The sequence below is a fragment of the Protomyctophum bolini genome (assembly GCF_963924005.1).
Source record: "Protomyctophum bolini genome assembly, chromosome: 12".
Classification (NCBI taxonomy): domain Eukaryota; kingdom Metazoa; phylum Chordata; class Actinopteri; order Myctophiformes; family Myctophidae; genus Protomyctophum; species Protomyctophum bolini.
Window position 1 is genome coordinate 27531392 of NC_137873.1, and position 12223 is coordinate 27543614.

General features: G+C 43.5%; 1 protein-coding gene across 1 annotated transcript in view; it reads right to left on the reverse strand.

The window, feature by feature from the left end:
- dlgap1a (discs, large homolog-associated protein 1a) overlaps positions 1-12223 on the reverse strand; it is a gene marked incomplete at both ends in the record, with an annotated part of 58106 nt that overhangs the window by 30940 nt on the left and 14943 nt on the right. Inside the window, 2 exons of the mRNA XM_080778999.1 lie at positions 1-99; positions 7287-7482. The exon at positions 1-99 is cut by the window's left edge and continues 307 nt beyond it. Coding sequence (XP_080635125.1) covers positions 1-99; positions 7287-7482 — 295 coding nt within the window. The remainder of the gene's footprint in view (positions 100-7286; positions 7483-12223) is intronic.

Genomic DNA, 12223 nt, shown 5'->3' on the forward strand with positions numbered 1-12223 from the left:
CATCTGGGACTGCATCTGGGACTGCATCTGCGACTGCATCTCACTGTACACCTGCTCACACACCTGCTCTAATTGTCCGTTGACTTCCACCTCACTCACCTGGAGAGGAGGAGGAGAAGGTATAGATAGGGTGACAGGAGAGGAGTGGTGAGGGGAGGAGAGCAGAGGAGAGAGGAGAAGGTATAGATAGGGTGACAGGAGAGGAGTGGTGAGGGGAGGAGAGGAGAGGAGAGAGGAGAAGGTATAGATAGGGTGACAGGAGAGGAGTGGTGAGGGGAGGAGAGGAGAGGAGAGAGGAGAAGGTATAGATAGGGTGACAGGAGAGGAGTGGTGAGGGGAGGAGAGGAGAGGAGAGAGGAGAAGGTATAGATAGGGTGACAGGAGAGGAGTGGTGAGGTGAGGAGAGGAGAGGAGAGAGGAGAAGGTATAGATAGGGTGACAGGAGAGGAGTGGTGAGGGGAGGAGAGCAGAGGAGAGGAGGAGAAGGTATAGATAGGGTGACAGGAGAGGAGTGGTGAGGTGAGGAGAGGAGAGGAGAGAGGAGAAGGTATAGATAGGGTGACAGGAGAGGAGTGGTGAGGTGAGGAGAGGAGAGGAGAGAGGAGAAGGTATAGATAGGGTGACAGGAGAGGAGTGGTGAGGGGAGGAGAGGAGAGGAGAGAGGAGAAGGTATAGATAGGGTGACAGGAGAGGAGTGGTGAGGGGAGGAGAGGAGAGGAGAGAGGAGAAGGTATAGATAGGGTGACAGGAGAGGAGTGGTGAGGGGAGGAGAGGAGAGGAGAGAGGAGAAGGTATAGATAGGGTGACAGGAGAGGAGTGGTGAGGGGAGGAGAGGAGGAGAAGGTATAGATAGGGTGACAGGAGAGGAGTGGTGAGGGGAGGAGAGGAGGAGGAGAGAGGAGAAGGTATAGATAGGGTGACAGGAGAGGAGTGGTGAGGGGAGGAGAGGAGAGGAGAGGAGGAGAAGGTATAGATAGGGTGACAGGAGAGGAGTGGTGAGGGGAGGAGAGGAGAGGAGAGGAGGAGAAGGTATAGATAGGGTGACAGGAGAGGAGTGGTGAGGGGAGGAGAGGAGAGGAGGAGAAGGTATAGATAGGGTGACAGGAGAGGAGTGGTGAGGTGAGGAGAGGAGAGGAGAGAGGAGAAGGTATAGATAGGGTGACAGGAGAGGAGTGGTGAGGGGAGGAGAGGAGAGGAGAGAGGAGAAGGTATAGATAGGGTGACAGGAGAGGAGTGGTGAGGGGAGGAGAGGAGAGGAGAGAGGAGAAGGTATAGATAGGGTGACAGGAGAGGAGTGGTGAGGGGAGGAGAGGAGGAGAAGGTATAGATAGGGTGACAGGAGAGGAGTGGTGAGGGGAGGAGAGGAGGAGGAGAGAGGAGAAGGTATAGATAGGGTGACAGGAGAGGAGTGGTGAGGGGAGGAGAGGAGAGGAGAGGAGGAGAAGGTATAGATAGGGTGACAGGAGAGGAGTGGTGAGGGGAGGAGAGGAGAGGAGAGGAGGAGAAGGTATAGATAGGGTGACAGGAGAGGAGTGGTGAGGGGAGGAGAGGAGAGGAGGAGAAGGTATAGATAGGGTGACAGGAGAGGAGTGGTGAGGTGAGGAGAGGAGAGGAGAGGAGGAGAAGGTATAGATAGGGTGACAGGAGAGGAGTGGTGAGGGGAGGAGAGGAGAGGAGGAGAAGGTATAGATAGGGTGACAGGAGAGGAGTGGTGAGGGGAGGAGAGGAGGAGGAGAGAGGAGAAGGTATAGATAGGGTGACAGGAGAGGAGTGGTGAGGGGAGGAGAGGAGGAGGAGAGAGGAGAAGGTATAGATAGGGTGACAGGAGAGGAGTGGTGAGGGGAGGAGAGGAGAGAGACAGCAGGACACCATGGAGGACACCACACGGCAGGCAGAGGAGTTGGAGACGGGATGAAGGGTGGATGACGGAAGGAGAAAAGGAAAGGTGAAGAAAGGACAAAGGAAGGGACGAAGGAAAGGAAGGAGGACCAAAAAATGAAGGATGAAGCAAGGCCGAATGAGAGAGATGGGGAAGGTATGAAAGGAAAGATGATAAGTGGAGGTGGGTAAAGAGGAGGAGAGATAAGAGAGGTTTAATAGAATGAGCATTTAAGGCACCATCTTGTCTTCATGCAGACATGAGAGGTTCTTCTGTCAAAACAATCAAAAAGCTGAGGTATGAAGAGACGGTCAGTTTAATTTGGCTGAGCTAAAGTTGAAAATGAGAATTTGAGGATTGTGAAGTTAGTGAGTTAGATTCATGACTCCATGTTAGTGAGGTCATTAGCTTGACAAAAACTGAAAAGCAGTCTTTAAAGCTTAATCTGCTAGATTACAGTAATGGCCGTTGTCCTAAACACCTATATACATTTCTCAGTCTAGTGTAGGGAGACCACTTTTAAACAGTTCATAATTTACATACATTTCTATTATTCATCTCTGTAATTTTGCCCATCGGAAATCAATTCACGTTTTATCCCACTTCCATTTTTCACCTAATACATATTTTATACAAACACTTCATGAGCTTCATAAGCTCATTTACAATTCATTTTAAAACAAAACATCATATAGACACTTTACTTACCCCTAGAGCTTACCTGTCATACTTAAAAAAGGGGGGAAGAGAGAGAGAGAGAGAGAGAGAGAGTCACAGAGAGACAGAGAGAGAGAGAGAGAGAGACACAGAGAGAAGCAACAGCGAAGCACTAATGAGTGCATCCTGATGTCCCAGAGGCACTATGCTTGAATGAATACCCACAGTGATTTTTAGACCATAGAGTCTAGATTCACACAGGCACAATAACATTCTTGTTTTTCAGTTATTTTTGTGGCTATTGATATGATGATGCTATAGAAACATTGTTGGCAAAGTTTTACAAACCCAAGTGTTTTCCTAATGTGTCTTCGCCATAGGCAAGTAAAGCCAGAAAGATGTGCCACTTGTGTAAATCTAGCTTTCCTTGTTTTAAAATACTATAACTGTATAGCATTATCTCATGTATTTAAAACCTTGTATATGCATGATGATATAGGCAGTAGAAATACATGCATTGATCTCAGTACATAATGCAGCATCAACATTTTTGGTGTTTCTTTCGTATGGTGTAACTGCAGTACTAGACGTAATATAGGTGCATATATTGTTAATGAAATCACAAAGAATAAATTAGGCATTAAATAATACTATGCATGCTATAACCTAAGGATATATGAAATTACAATCACCTTTCCTTTCTTTCCTCTCCAAGTACATCAACCAAATATGACTGTATGTTCTTTGTTCAGCTATAAATACTTTGTTCAGCTATAAATACTTTGTTCAGCTATAAATACGACTGACAGTTGGTAGTAAACACATTTGTGACATTGTGAGGCAATCACAAGGTACAAGTGCAGATAATTAAAAAAAAGAAGGCCTGTCTGTATATCTGACAGCAGACAAAATATCACCAATACTAGAGTCATTCTAGATGACAGTGCACTCTACCAAAGTGAAACATACCTTAACGTTGCCCTGGCAAGCTGACCATAAATTGCTAGCTGCAGTTGCAGTCAGGGCCGTCGTGTAGATTCACGGTGCCCAAGGCTATAGTATATAAATAGGGCCGAAAGTATTAATGTCATCATCAACACAGTCTATAGGGACCCGGTGTCGTATATTTTCATGATGGTGGGGAATCCAAATAAAACGACACAATTGTGGATATTTAATACTAGAGCACACCATAGTTACCACTGTATTAGAAGAAGGGGAACAAAAGGAAATCTGAGTTGTGAGCTTTTAGATTCACAATTTTCGGGGGAAGGTTTTCCGCCTACATGTAATGCCCAAGTTGATACTGAAGTTGAATTATGTATTGAGATCAAAAGTTTTCATTAATATTATGTGCATATACGCCAAAAGGTGATATGCGGTATTGTACATATACAGTATATATCAGGCATAGAGAGGAAGAGAGAGTGGAGGGATGATACAAAAGAGAAGACAGGTGTGTGAGGCTGAAACCTGACTCATACTTTGTCGTACGGTGGTACGTCTCTTGCTGAAAATAGCTGATCTACAAGCTCACTGAGTTTGTAGAATGTCTACTTTCGACGCACGGCCCTGCCGTACGAAAAAGCATAAATTAGAGAGGTTGAGAGGTGAAGACTGAGAGGTGAAGACTTTGGAGGATGTTTTCACATAGTTAGTAGTACGGTGGTCACAGAGTTCACGGCGAAGAGATGGGCTTTCAATTTCCATTCACGTTAAGCGTTCTGATGCCGCGTGCAGTGCACGTGTGTGTGTGTGTGTGTGTGTGTGTGTGTGTGTGTGTGTGTGTGTGTGTGTGTGTGTCTGTGTCTGTGTGTGTGCACGCCCACCCCTCTAACAGCACGTTTCAACCCATTTCATTTTCCCATGACAGGAGATAATTTCCACACCGACTGCATTAAAATTAAACGGACCTCGTTCGTGACACGAGGACCTGTTTAAGAACAGTGAGTGCAGGTTAATGGATGCTTTATAGCTAAGATCCATGCCAGGTAAGATACTAATAATTATTAATCAGGATCAAACAGACTAATGGATGGCTATACGTTCAACGAAGATTTAATTGCCTGCCTGCATGGGTTCAAGTTGAGGCTAAGGCAGGGTTAGCTCCGCTAAATGGCTACCGACCAAAGGAAAGGAAAAGGGAGAAAGAGTGTTTTCTGGTCCCTGGGGGGGGGGGGGAAATTACTTTTTACTGCTTTACCCAGCAGACGGCCACTCTGGCTAAAATCAGTGCAACAGGAGAGCTGTTGTGTTAGGGACAGATAGTGGTGTAATAAGTACTCACTCACATGTTTTACGTAAGTAAAAGTGTCAATACTGCAATGTAGAATGCTCTGTCCGGAATAAAAAAATGTACTTGAGTAAAATGTAAAAGAAAATCTAATTAAAATAGCAGATCTTCAAGCTCACAGTGTTGTGAGCTTGTAGATCGGCAATTTTCAAAAGTGGTTACAGCATGTTTTGTAATAATAATCAAAATCTAGAAAGAAAACTAACTAAAGTTTAAAATAATTGTAGTGGATATACTCTATTTGTCTAGGAAAAGTAGCAGAGTCGAAGTAAACGTGTTGAAAATTGGTAAAACTCAAGTATGTACAGTACTTGAGTTAATGTACTTGGTGACTTTCCACCAGTAGCTACTTATAGAGGTGAAGTTTCTTGCTCAGCGGAACACTGTGGACTGAGGTGAGTCCAGGTTGCAAACTGATGAGCAGCTTCTTCCCTCCACACTCAGCTGTACGGTCGCCCCCATCAGAGCCGTCAGATCACTGACCCCCCTCCCCCCCCAGCCGTCAGATCACTGACCCCCCTCCCCCCCCCCCCCCCCCCCCCCCCCCCCTTCACTGTAGCTCTGGGACATGGTCATATAGTGCCAATCTGCCATCCACAATTGGGGACACTGGTGGGTGTCTGTTTCTCACGAACAACGTATCAAAAAATATATAAAGCTAGTACTTGAGTTCCTGATAGTGTTGACTTTGACAGCAAATTTCGATTTACAGTAGTTTTGGTCAAAATCTAAAGTTGATTTTGTCGGCTAAAATGTATTTTGGCGGGACTTGATGGCATCGTATTTTACACTGCATGGTTGCACACTGAAAATAGCATATCGGCTATTTTCAGAGCACAACCGACCATAAAATTACTTTTTGTTTTACTGGATCCCTTTTCCATCAGCCCCCCCCTAACATTTTAGTCTATTTTGGATTTTGACAGCCTGTGCCAAAAAAATATTATTATTATTATTATTGTTATTATTGTTATTATTATTATTTGTATTATTATTATTTGTATTATTATTATTATTATTATGTTAGCACAGTCTTTGTGGAGTATGTCCCACATGTTTCGATGCTTGTACGTGAGTAACGCATAAACATCTCTGTGTTCTTGATTCACTCATGCACATACAGTACACTTGGCAGCTGCCCATACACAGCCTCCTATGCTGTTAGTTTTCTACTGGTTCGCTCCAACCGTCCTGGCTTTACAAGAGTGACGGTTTGAAAAGCTATTGTCAGAATACAAAGGGGATGTTTCTTTCTGCGGGCTGAAGTTGAGGGATTTCTCTGCTGTTTTCTGACAAGCTGCAATTTCCATGCCTCTTCTGGGCTTCGCTGCCATGATGTGGGCATCAACCTAGGAGGACTATTACTGATGGTGACCGGAGTCCATTTTTTCAAAGCATTTTCAATTTTTCAGATTTCTATCCAGTGACTTTATTATATATATTCTTTGAGACATTTCTGCACTCGCAGTGTACTATTTAGTGTTTATTATTACTAGAGCACAAACTCCTGGCGAACTCTTGTATTACATCCAGTTTTATATGGTCTAGTTGTAGTACAGCAAAAAAAAAAAGAATTGTGTAAAAGTTAATTTGCAGATGAACAGATACTCAATGTTTCGAACAGACACTGTATTATGAGTAATGAAATGACATTTTGTTGATTGATTACACTGCTTCCTTTCACAAGTTGTTTTAGGGTTTGTTTGTTGATTTTTTTTATCTAAGGCAGTGGTTCTCAAAGTGGGGTCCAGGGACCTCCAGGGGTCCTTGAGGATTTGGTACAAATGTACACTCTCAGAGTTAGGGTTTTATAATGTAGATTGTGGCCCCAGAGTTAGAAAAGTATCTCAAATGGGGGTCCTTGGCCCTATACATATAGAATCTGGGGGTCCTTGAAATTAAAAAAAGTTTGAGAATCACTGATCTAATGTATGAAACACGGAAAAAGGTCCAAATTCATCTTGTCAGATGAATTTGTCGAGTCTGACGTCATGGATGGGTCTGATTTTGATTGGACTGGAACAGGAACTGAAATGGACATGGCCCTCTTCCTCCGCATGGCCCTTATGGGGCACACATGCAGACATAGTGTTTGAAACCAGTTATAACGTTATAAAAACAAGGGGAACAATATACTCTAACAGGCGATGGTGCAAAGCAGTCTATAAACCAAATCATCCGATAAACTTTTGCCGTCCCAAATGAGCCAACTTGGCACATAAAATGGCTACAGTAAAACGGGATTTTGAAAATCAAGGATTAATTTTTTCCCCCAGATTGTGATATACATTAAACAATATACTGTACAATATGGGGAATCGGTACACATTTACCGACAAAGTGCTTGGAAAGACGGTTTCAAACACTATTGTGCCACCGCGGGCACAAACAATTCTGGCAGCTAGGGGCCTGCCGGCACGTCCGACTGTCGGCACAGCGGCGGCATTGCCAACCAACCTGACTGATGGTGCTCATAGCCCTCATGTAGCTCTCGTTGCGCGAGCGGTATTGGGGTGAGGACAACAGCGATTTGGGGTCCAGGAGGGTTTTGGGGTCCAGGGTGTCCACGCTTCTATTGATGGAAACCTCACTCACCGCACGAAGGTAACTGTGGCTCCGAATCTGCAGCTTGGGCGAGTGCTCGGTTGAAATCCTGGCAAGAAGCAGAGGAGACATGGGACACATTTTCAATAATCACAGCCTCGGGCATATTCTGTAATAGGGTTATTTGCACTGAACCATTAGGTGCATGACTTCATACATCCTTCATGTTTGGAACTGCAATTATCCCGGTGACATTTTTCCTGTGCTGTATGCTGTCAACCTGTCATAGCAACTTGCAAATGACTCCTGGCTGTTTCGTATAGGCAACAGCGTTTCCAAAGCCATCCATCTATCTGCCTGCCTGCCTGTGTATGCATGTTATTAAAAAAAGTTATAAAAACTGTCTAAGGAAACACGCCCGTTGCCCGTCAGAGGTACATAAACCATGTAAAAAAAAAAGGACATTTCTTGTGTGCTGGCTATTCATTTATTCCCATTTGTAGAATCGGCCTCGGGTCTCAATGGGTTAAACCCTAACTGCTCCACAGGTGCTGAATTAATAGTTATAGGATGGGGAAATGCAGGATTTACACACATGTGCAAATTACAGTGACCAATAACCCAACAACAACTAAAGCGTGTCTGTCTGTCTGTCTGTCTGTCTGTCTGTCTGTCATCTCCTCTCCTGCATAATAGATGTGGAGGTCCAGGAATAGAGGGGGCTGTGCCGTCAGAGGCAGCTGTGACAAGATGCTCCTCCATTACTGCAGGCTATCTCTATCTCTCTCTCTCTCTCTCTCTCTCTCTCTCTCTCTCTCTCTCCTGCTGTGCTGGTCATACCGCCTCACCCACCGCCATGAACACATAAACTCACTTAAGAATAACCACCCACGCACCACCTTGATTCCGGGGGGCGGAATGCATGGCGGCTGGCTCGCTTATGTGTCGTTATATAGATGCTGTTGGGTGGGAACCTTCCATGTCCAAAAACATACATATTTATAAAACCCACTTTTTTCTGTGTGAAAATAGCAGATCTTCAAGTTCACAACGCACCACAATGTGACACGTTGTGAACTTGTAGATCCGCTATTTCCGCTACTTTAGTGTGACACTGTTGTGCGACCAACTACTGGGCATTTAATTAGCGAAAACATGAAAAGTTGACACATGGAGTCACAAGGTTTCTCCCCAACGGCGATGATAGTATGTTAGTGCAAACGGGTATGTTAGTGAAAGTCAGCGAGCATGTGTGAGGGTGATGAAGAGACAGACTTGCGTTCCCAATGTGTGTGTGATATTAACCCATGTAAGACCTGAGGCCAATTATACAAATGTATTTTCTGCTACAGTACGCCTCTAGAGTGATGCTCAAACCTTTTCATGGCAAGGTCCCACAAAATTATATTTATGGCCCCCAGATTACATCTCAAAATATTTAGTTCCAGAACCTCCAGAAGCAAGTTAGAAATGTTTGTTTAAAAAATATATGTATTATTAAAGATTTGCAAAAATGTTCACGATAAAAAATATATAATAATAGCCGATCTACGCGCTATATGAGCTAGGGAAGTTACAAAGACAACCGGAATTCATAGGGAAACACCCCAGAGTAAGAGGCAAGGGCATTAATGGCCGTCCTCCAGTGCATATGGTCAATAAACCATGCACAAAGCAGTCTTTCAACTCTTCTTCTAATGCACTTTTGCAGTATCATCCAATATTCTAGATTATGTTCTATTCAGTTACACTTTATGCATATATTATTCATTTTCTGGTCCAGTTGTTACTATGTTTGCACATACACATTGTATATATCCATATGGGACTGTGTTTTTGTATCCTTAGGATTATAAATCCTCAAGGTACTTTTCAGCTGGAATGAATTCGTTATATTGATTTGTTATTGATTGATTGCTATTGATTTTCCAGGTGACGGCTGCGTGTCTTGCATGACAAAAGCAAGGTGCTCAAAATGCAACACGGCGTGGCTGAGGTCAGAGGTCAGAGCTCCTTCAATTCAATCCATTTGATCTTTACTGTTCACGGCAATTTGAAATGACAACCTTTAATGAGCATCCTGTTGCAACAATGGGGAGGAGTTGAAGGTGGTAAGATCCCCACACACCTAGCGGCGGTCCAGTGTGCAACCACCTTTACTGTTAGAGATGTTAGGTTCTTAGCTTACTTGATGTATTACCATATGTTGTTCTTGCTTACTGTAAACCACTCTGGATTAAGAGCGTCTGCTAAATGCCTAAATTGTAAATTGTAAGGTGAAGATTTCCCAGTCAGACTAAGCAAGACTATTTTTGTTCCACAGCATTCCATTACAACACTGCACAAACGTCTGTGTTAAACTGTAAACAGTGTTAAGTGTATGGATCCTTGCTGTTGGGCAGAAATCCTGTAATCCTGTGTAAATATATGCCCTACTTCACCACACAAGTGTCAGTCACACAAACGTAGTGAAAATAGCAGATCTACAAGCACACAACGCAACAGGCCACATTGAGAGCTTGCATATTGGCGCTTTCACTATTTAAATAGTTTTTTAATTAATACAAAAAAACTAACCACCCCTAAAGTGAATGTATATTTGAACACCATACAATTGCATCAATTTGTATCCATTTTGGTTACGAATGGATGACGCTGAAGGTTTCACTGTGTACACTACATACGTTGACTGCTGATAATGAGATGCATTCACCATATTATATAATTTCCCCCCATTTCCTAAGAAGGAGCATTGGCACATATTGCAAGTACAGATGTCTTTGTAGTTGGTGCTAGAGAATTGTACGGAAAACGGTGATACTTTGTTCATGTAAGCACATAATTGCCCCCAGGCTACAGTCTCAATTGAAAAGGCATTTTGTATAGATTATCGATTAGCTCCGGGGCTACAATGTAGTAACCGAGATCCGAGTGGAATCCTATATGTAGGCTAGTGTCTCCGTTTAAAGTAGCATTTATGCAAATATGTCCGTGTGAAAAGTGGAAGCAAAACAAGGAGACAGGGAGAGGAGAGATAGAAACAAGGAGAGAGGGTGTAAGACATAGCAAAAGAGATAAAAGAGAAAGGACCCGAAAAGGAAGGAGGCCATCAGAAGGAGAGAGAGAGCTACATACTGTAGTCCCCAGGCTGTTGGCTGTAATTACTCTTAACTATCTGGGGGGCTGTGAGACGTTAATTAGGGGGAGGTGATATTTCTGGCCTTCCGCTCTAGCCTCTACTGTAGGTCTGGGGAGACATAGACATAGATGGTATATTCACACCTCACTGTGGCTGTATCTGAAACCACAGAACCGAGCGTGGAATCTCAATGTCAAAATTGATCTTAACCGATAAATACATTGCACAATCACACCAATGTTGCTCAGAAGATCTTTTTCATAAATGTTATGCATATGATTACTTGTGAAATGGGACATTCTGCACAACGAGTACTTTTACTTTTGGTACTTTAGGTATATTTTCATGCCAGCTAGTACTTTTTGCATCTTTTACGCAAGTAAATTGTTATAACGAGACTTATCTTGTAACGGAGTATTTCTGCATTGCAGTATTGGTACTTTAACTTAAGTAAAAATGTGAGTACTTTTTCCACCACTGTGAATGTGTTCTATTTGCATTTGACGAACGAGGACAGCGATTTCTGATGTCTCCTCCTGCCTTGGCATGTTTAGTGGTCTGGACGGAACAACTCCTCTGGCGTAATCTTCTTTTCAGCAATGCTTGACGAATGAACTGTTCACTTCCATATGCAGTGCAAACGTCACACTCGCTGTTACCCAGTCTGTAGCACAAACACAATTATTTGAGGGGTTTCTATAATTAATGCACATAGCACTGCTATCCAGTTATGCACCGGGTAAAGCCTACAAAGAACTATAAATCACAGTGACAAACAGTGACACGAAGCAGAACAATAATTCAGGCTTTTGTGTGGGAGGCCAAAGCCGCTGCACAGCAGTCATAGTAATGAATTACGTCATTATGACGCATCATTCCCCTTACTCAACTTTCAAAAACTACTTTTAATCGTCCCTACATTTTACCATCTAGACGCCTACAAATAAAAGTATGGAGAAATCTACTTATTTCCATGTTTCGAATATTGTCTTTTGATAAGACACCCACGCTTATTCCACATTGGTTGCTAAGTAGGGCTGAGCAACCAACTGATGATACATAGAGAGCTGGCTGATGTGAGCTCATTTTACTTACTTTACTTAATTTAGGCTAGTTTTGCCAGCTGCTTAACCGTTTGATTGCGGGAAAGGGATTTCTACGTGGTTCAAATCCCAACGGTCCGGTGCGGGAAAGGGATTTCTACGTTTACCGCATTTCTTTATTGATTACTTTCAATCGCCTTTCTACACACCCGGACAAGACCTCAAGCAGTCCTGATTCATTGCACAACACTCCGATCACCTGATCCCCCAAAAAAAGAAAAAAATGCCTCCCCCCTCCCTTCCTGAAAACAGGATGGGAGGCAACCCCCGTATTGTCACGTAATGGCGGCTCGGAGACTCCCATGACACTCAGGTCAACAGAATCGCTGCATACCAAGCCCATCGTGTCGGTGCATGTGATTTATCTCTCTTTGTTTCAGGGAGGGGAGGGCTCTCTCCTGTGTGTTTCAGCGGAGGGGTTGTGTGTGTACTATGACCCGAGTGTGACGAGAGTGTCTGTTCGTCAGATTTCTGTCTCCTTTTTTCTTCATATTCAAAGAAAAAAAAATCACGGATTGTATCGTCCCTCGGCAAGCGGTTATTTCATTATTATGATGATCAACGCCGGTCAGATGGAACATTGCACATGTGCTGTGTTGTTACGAGAG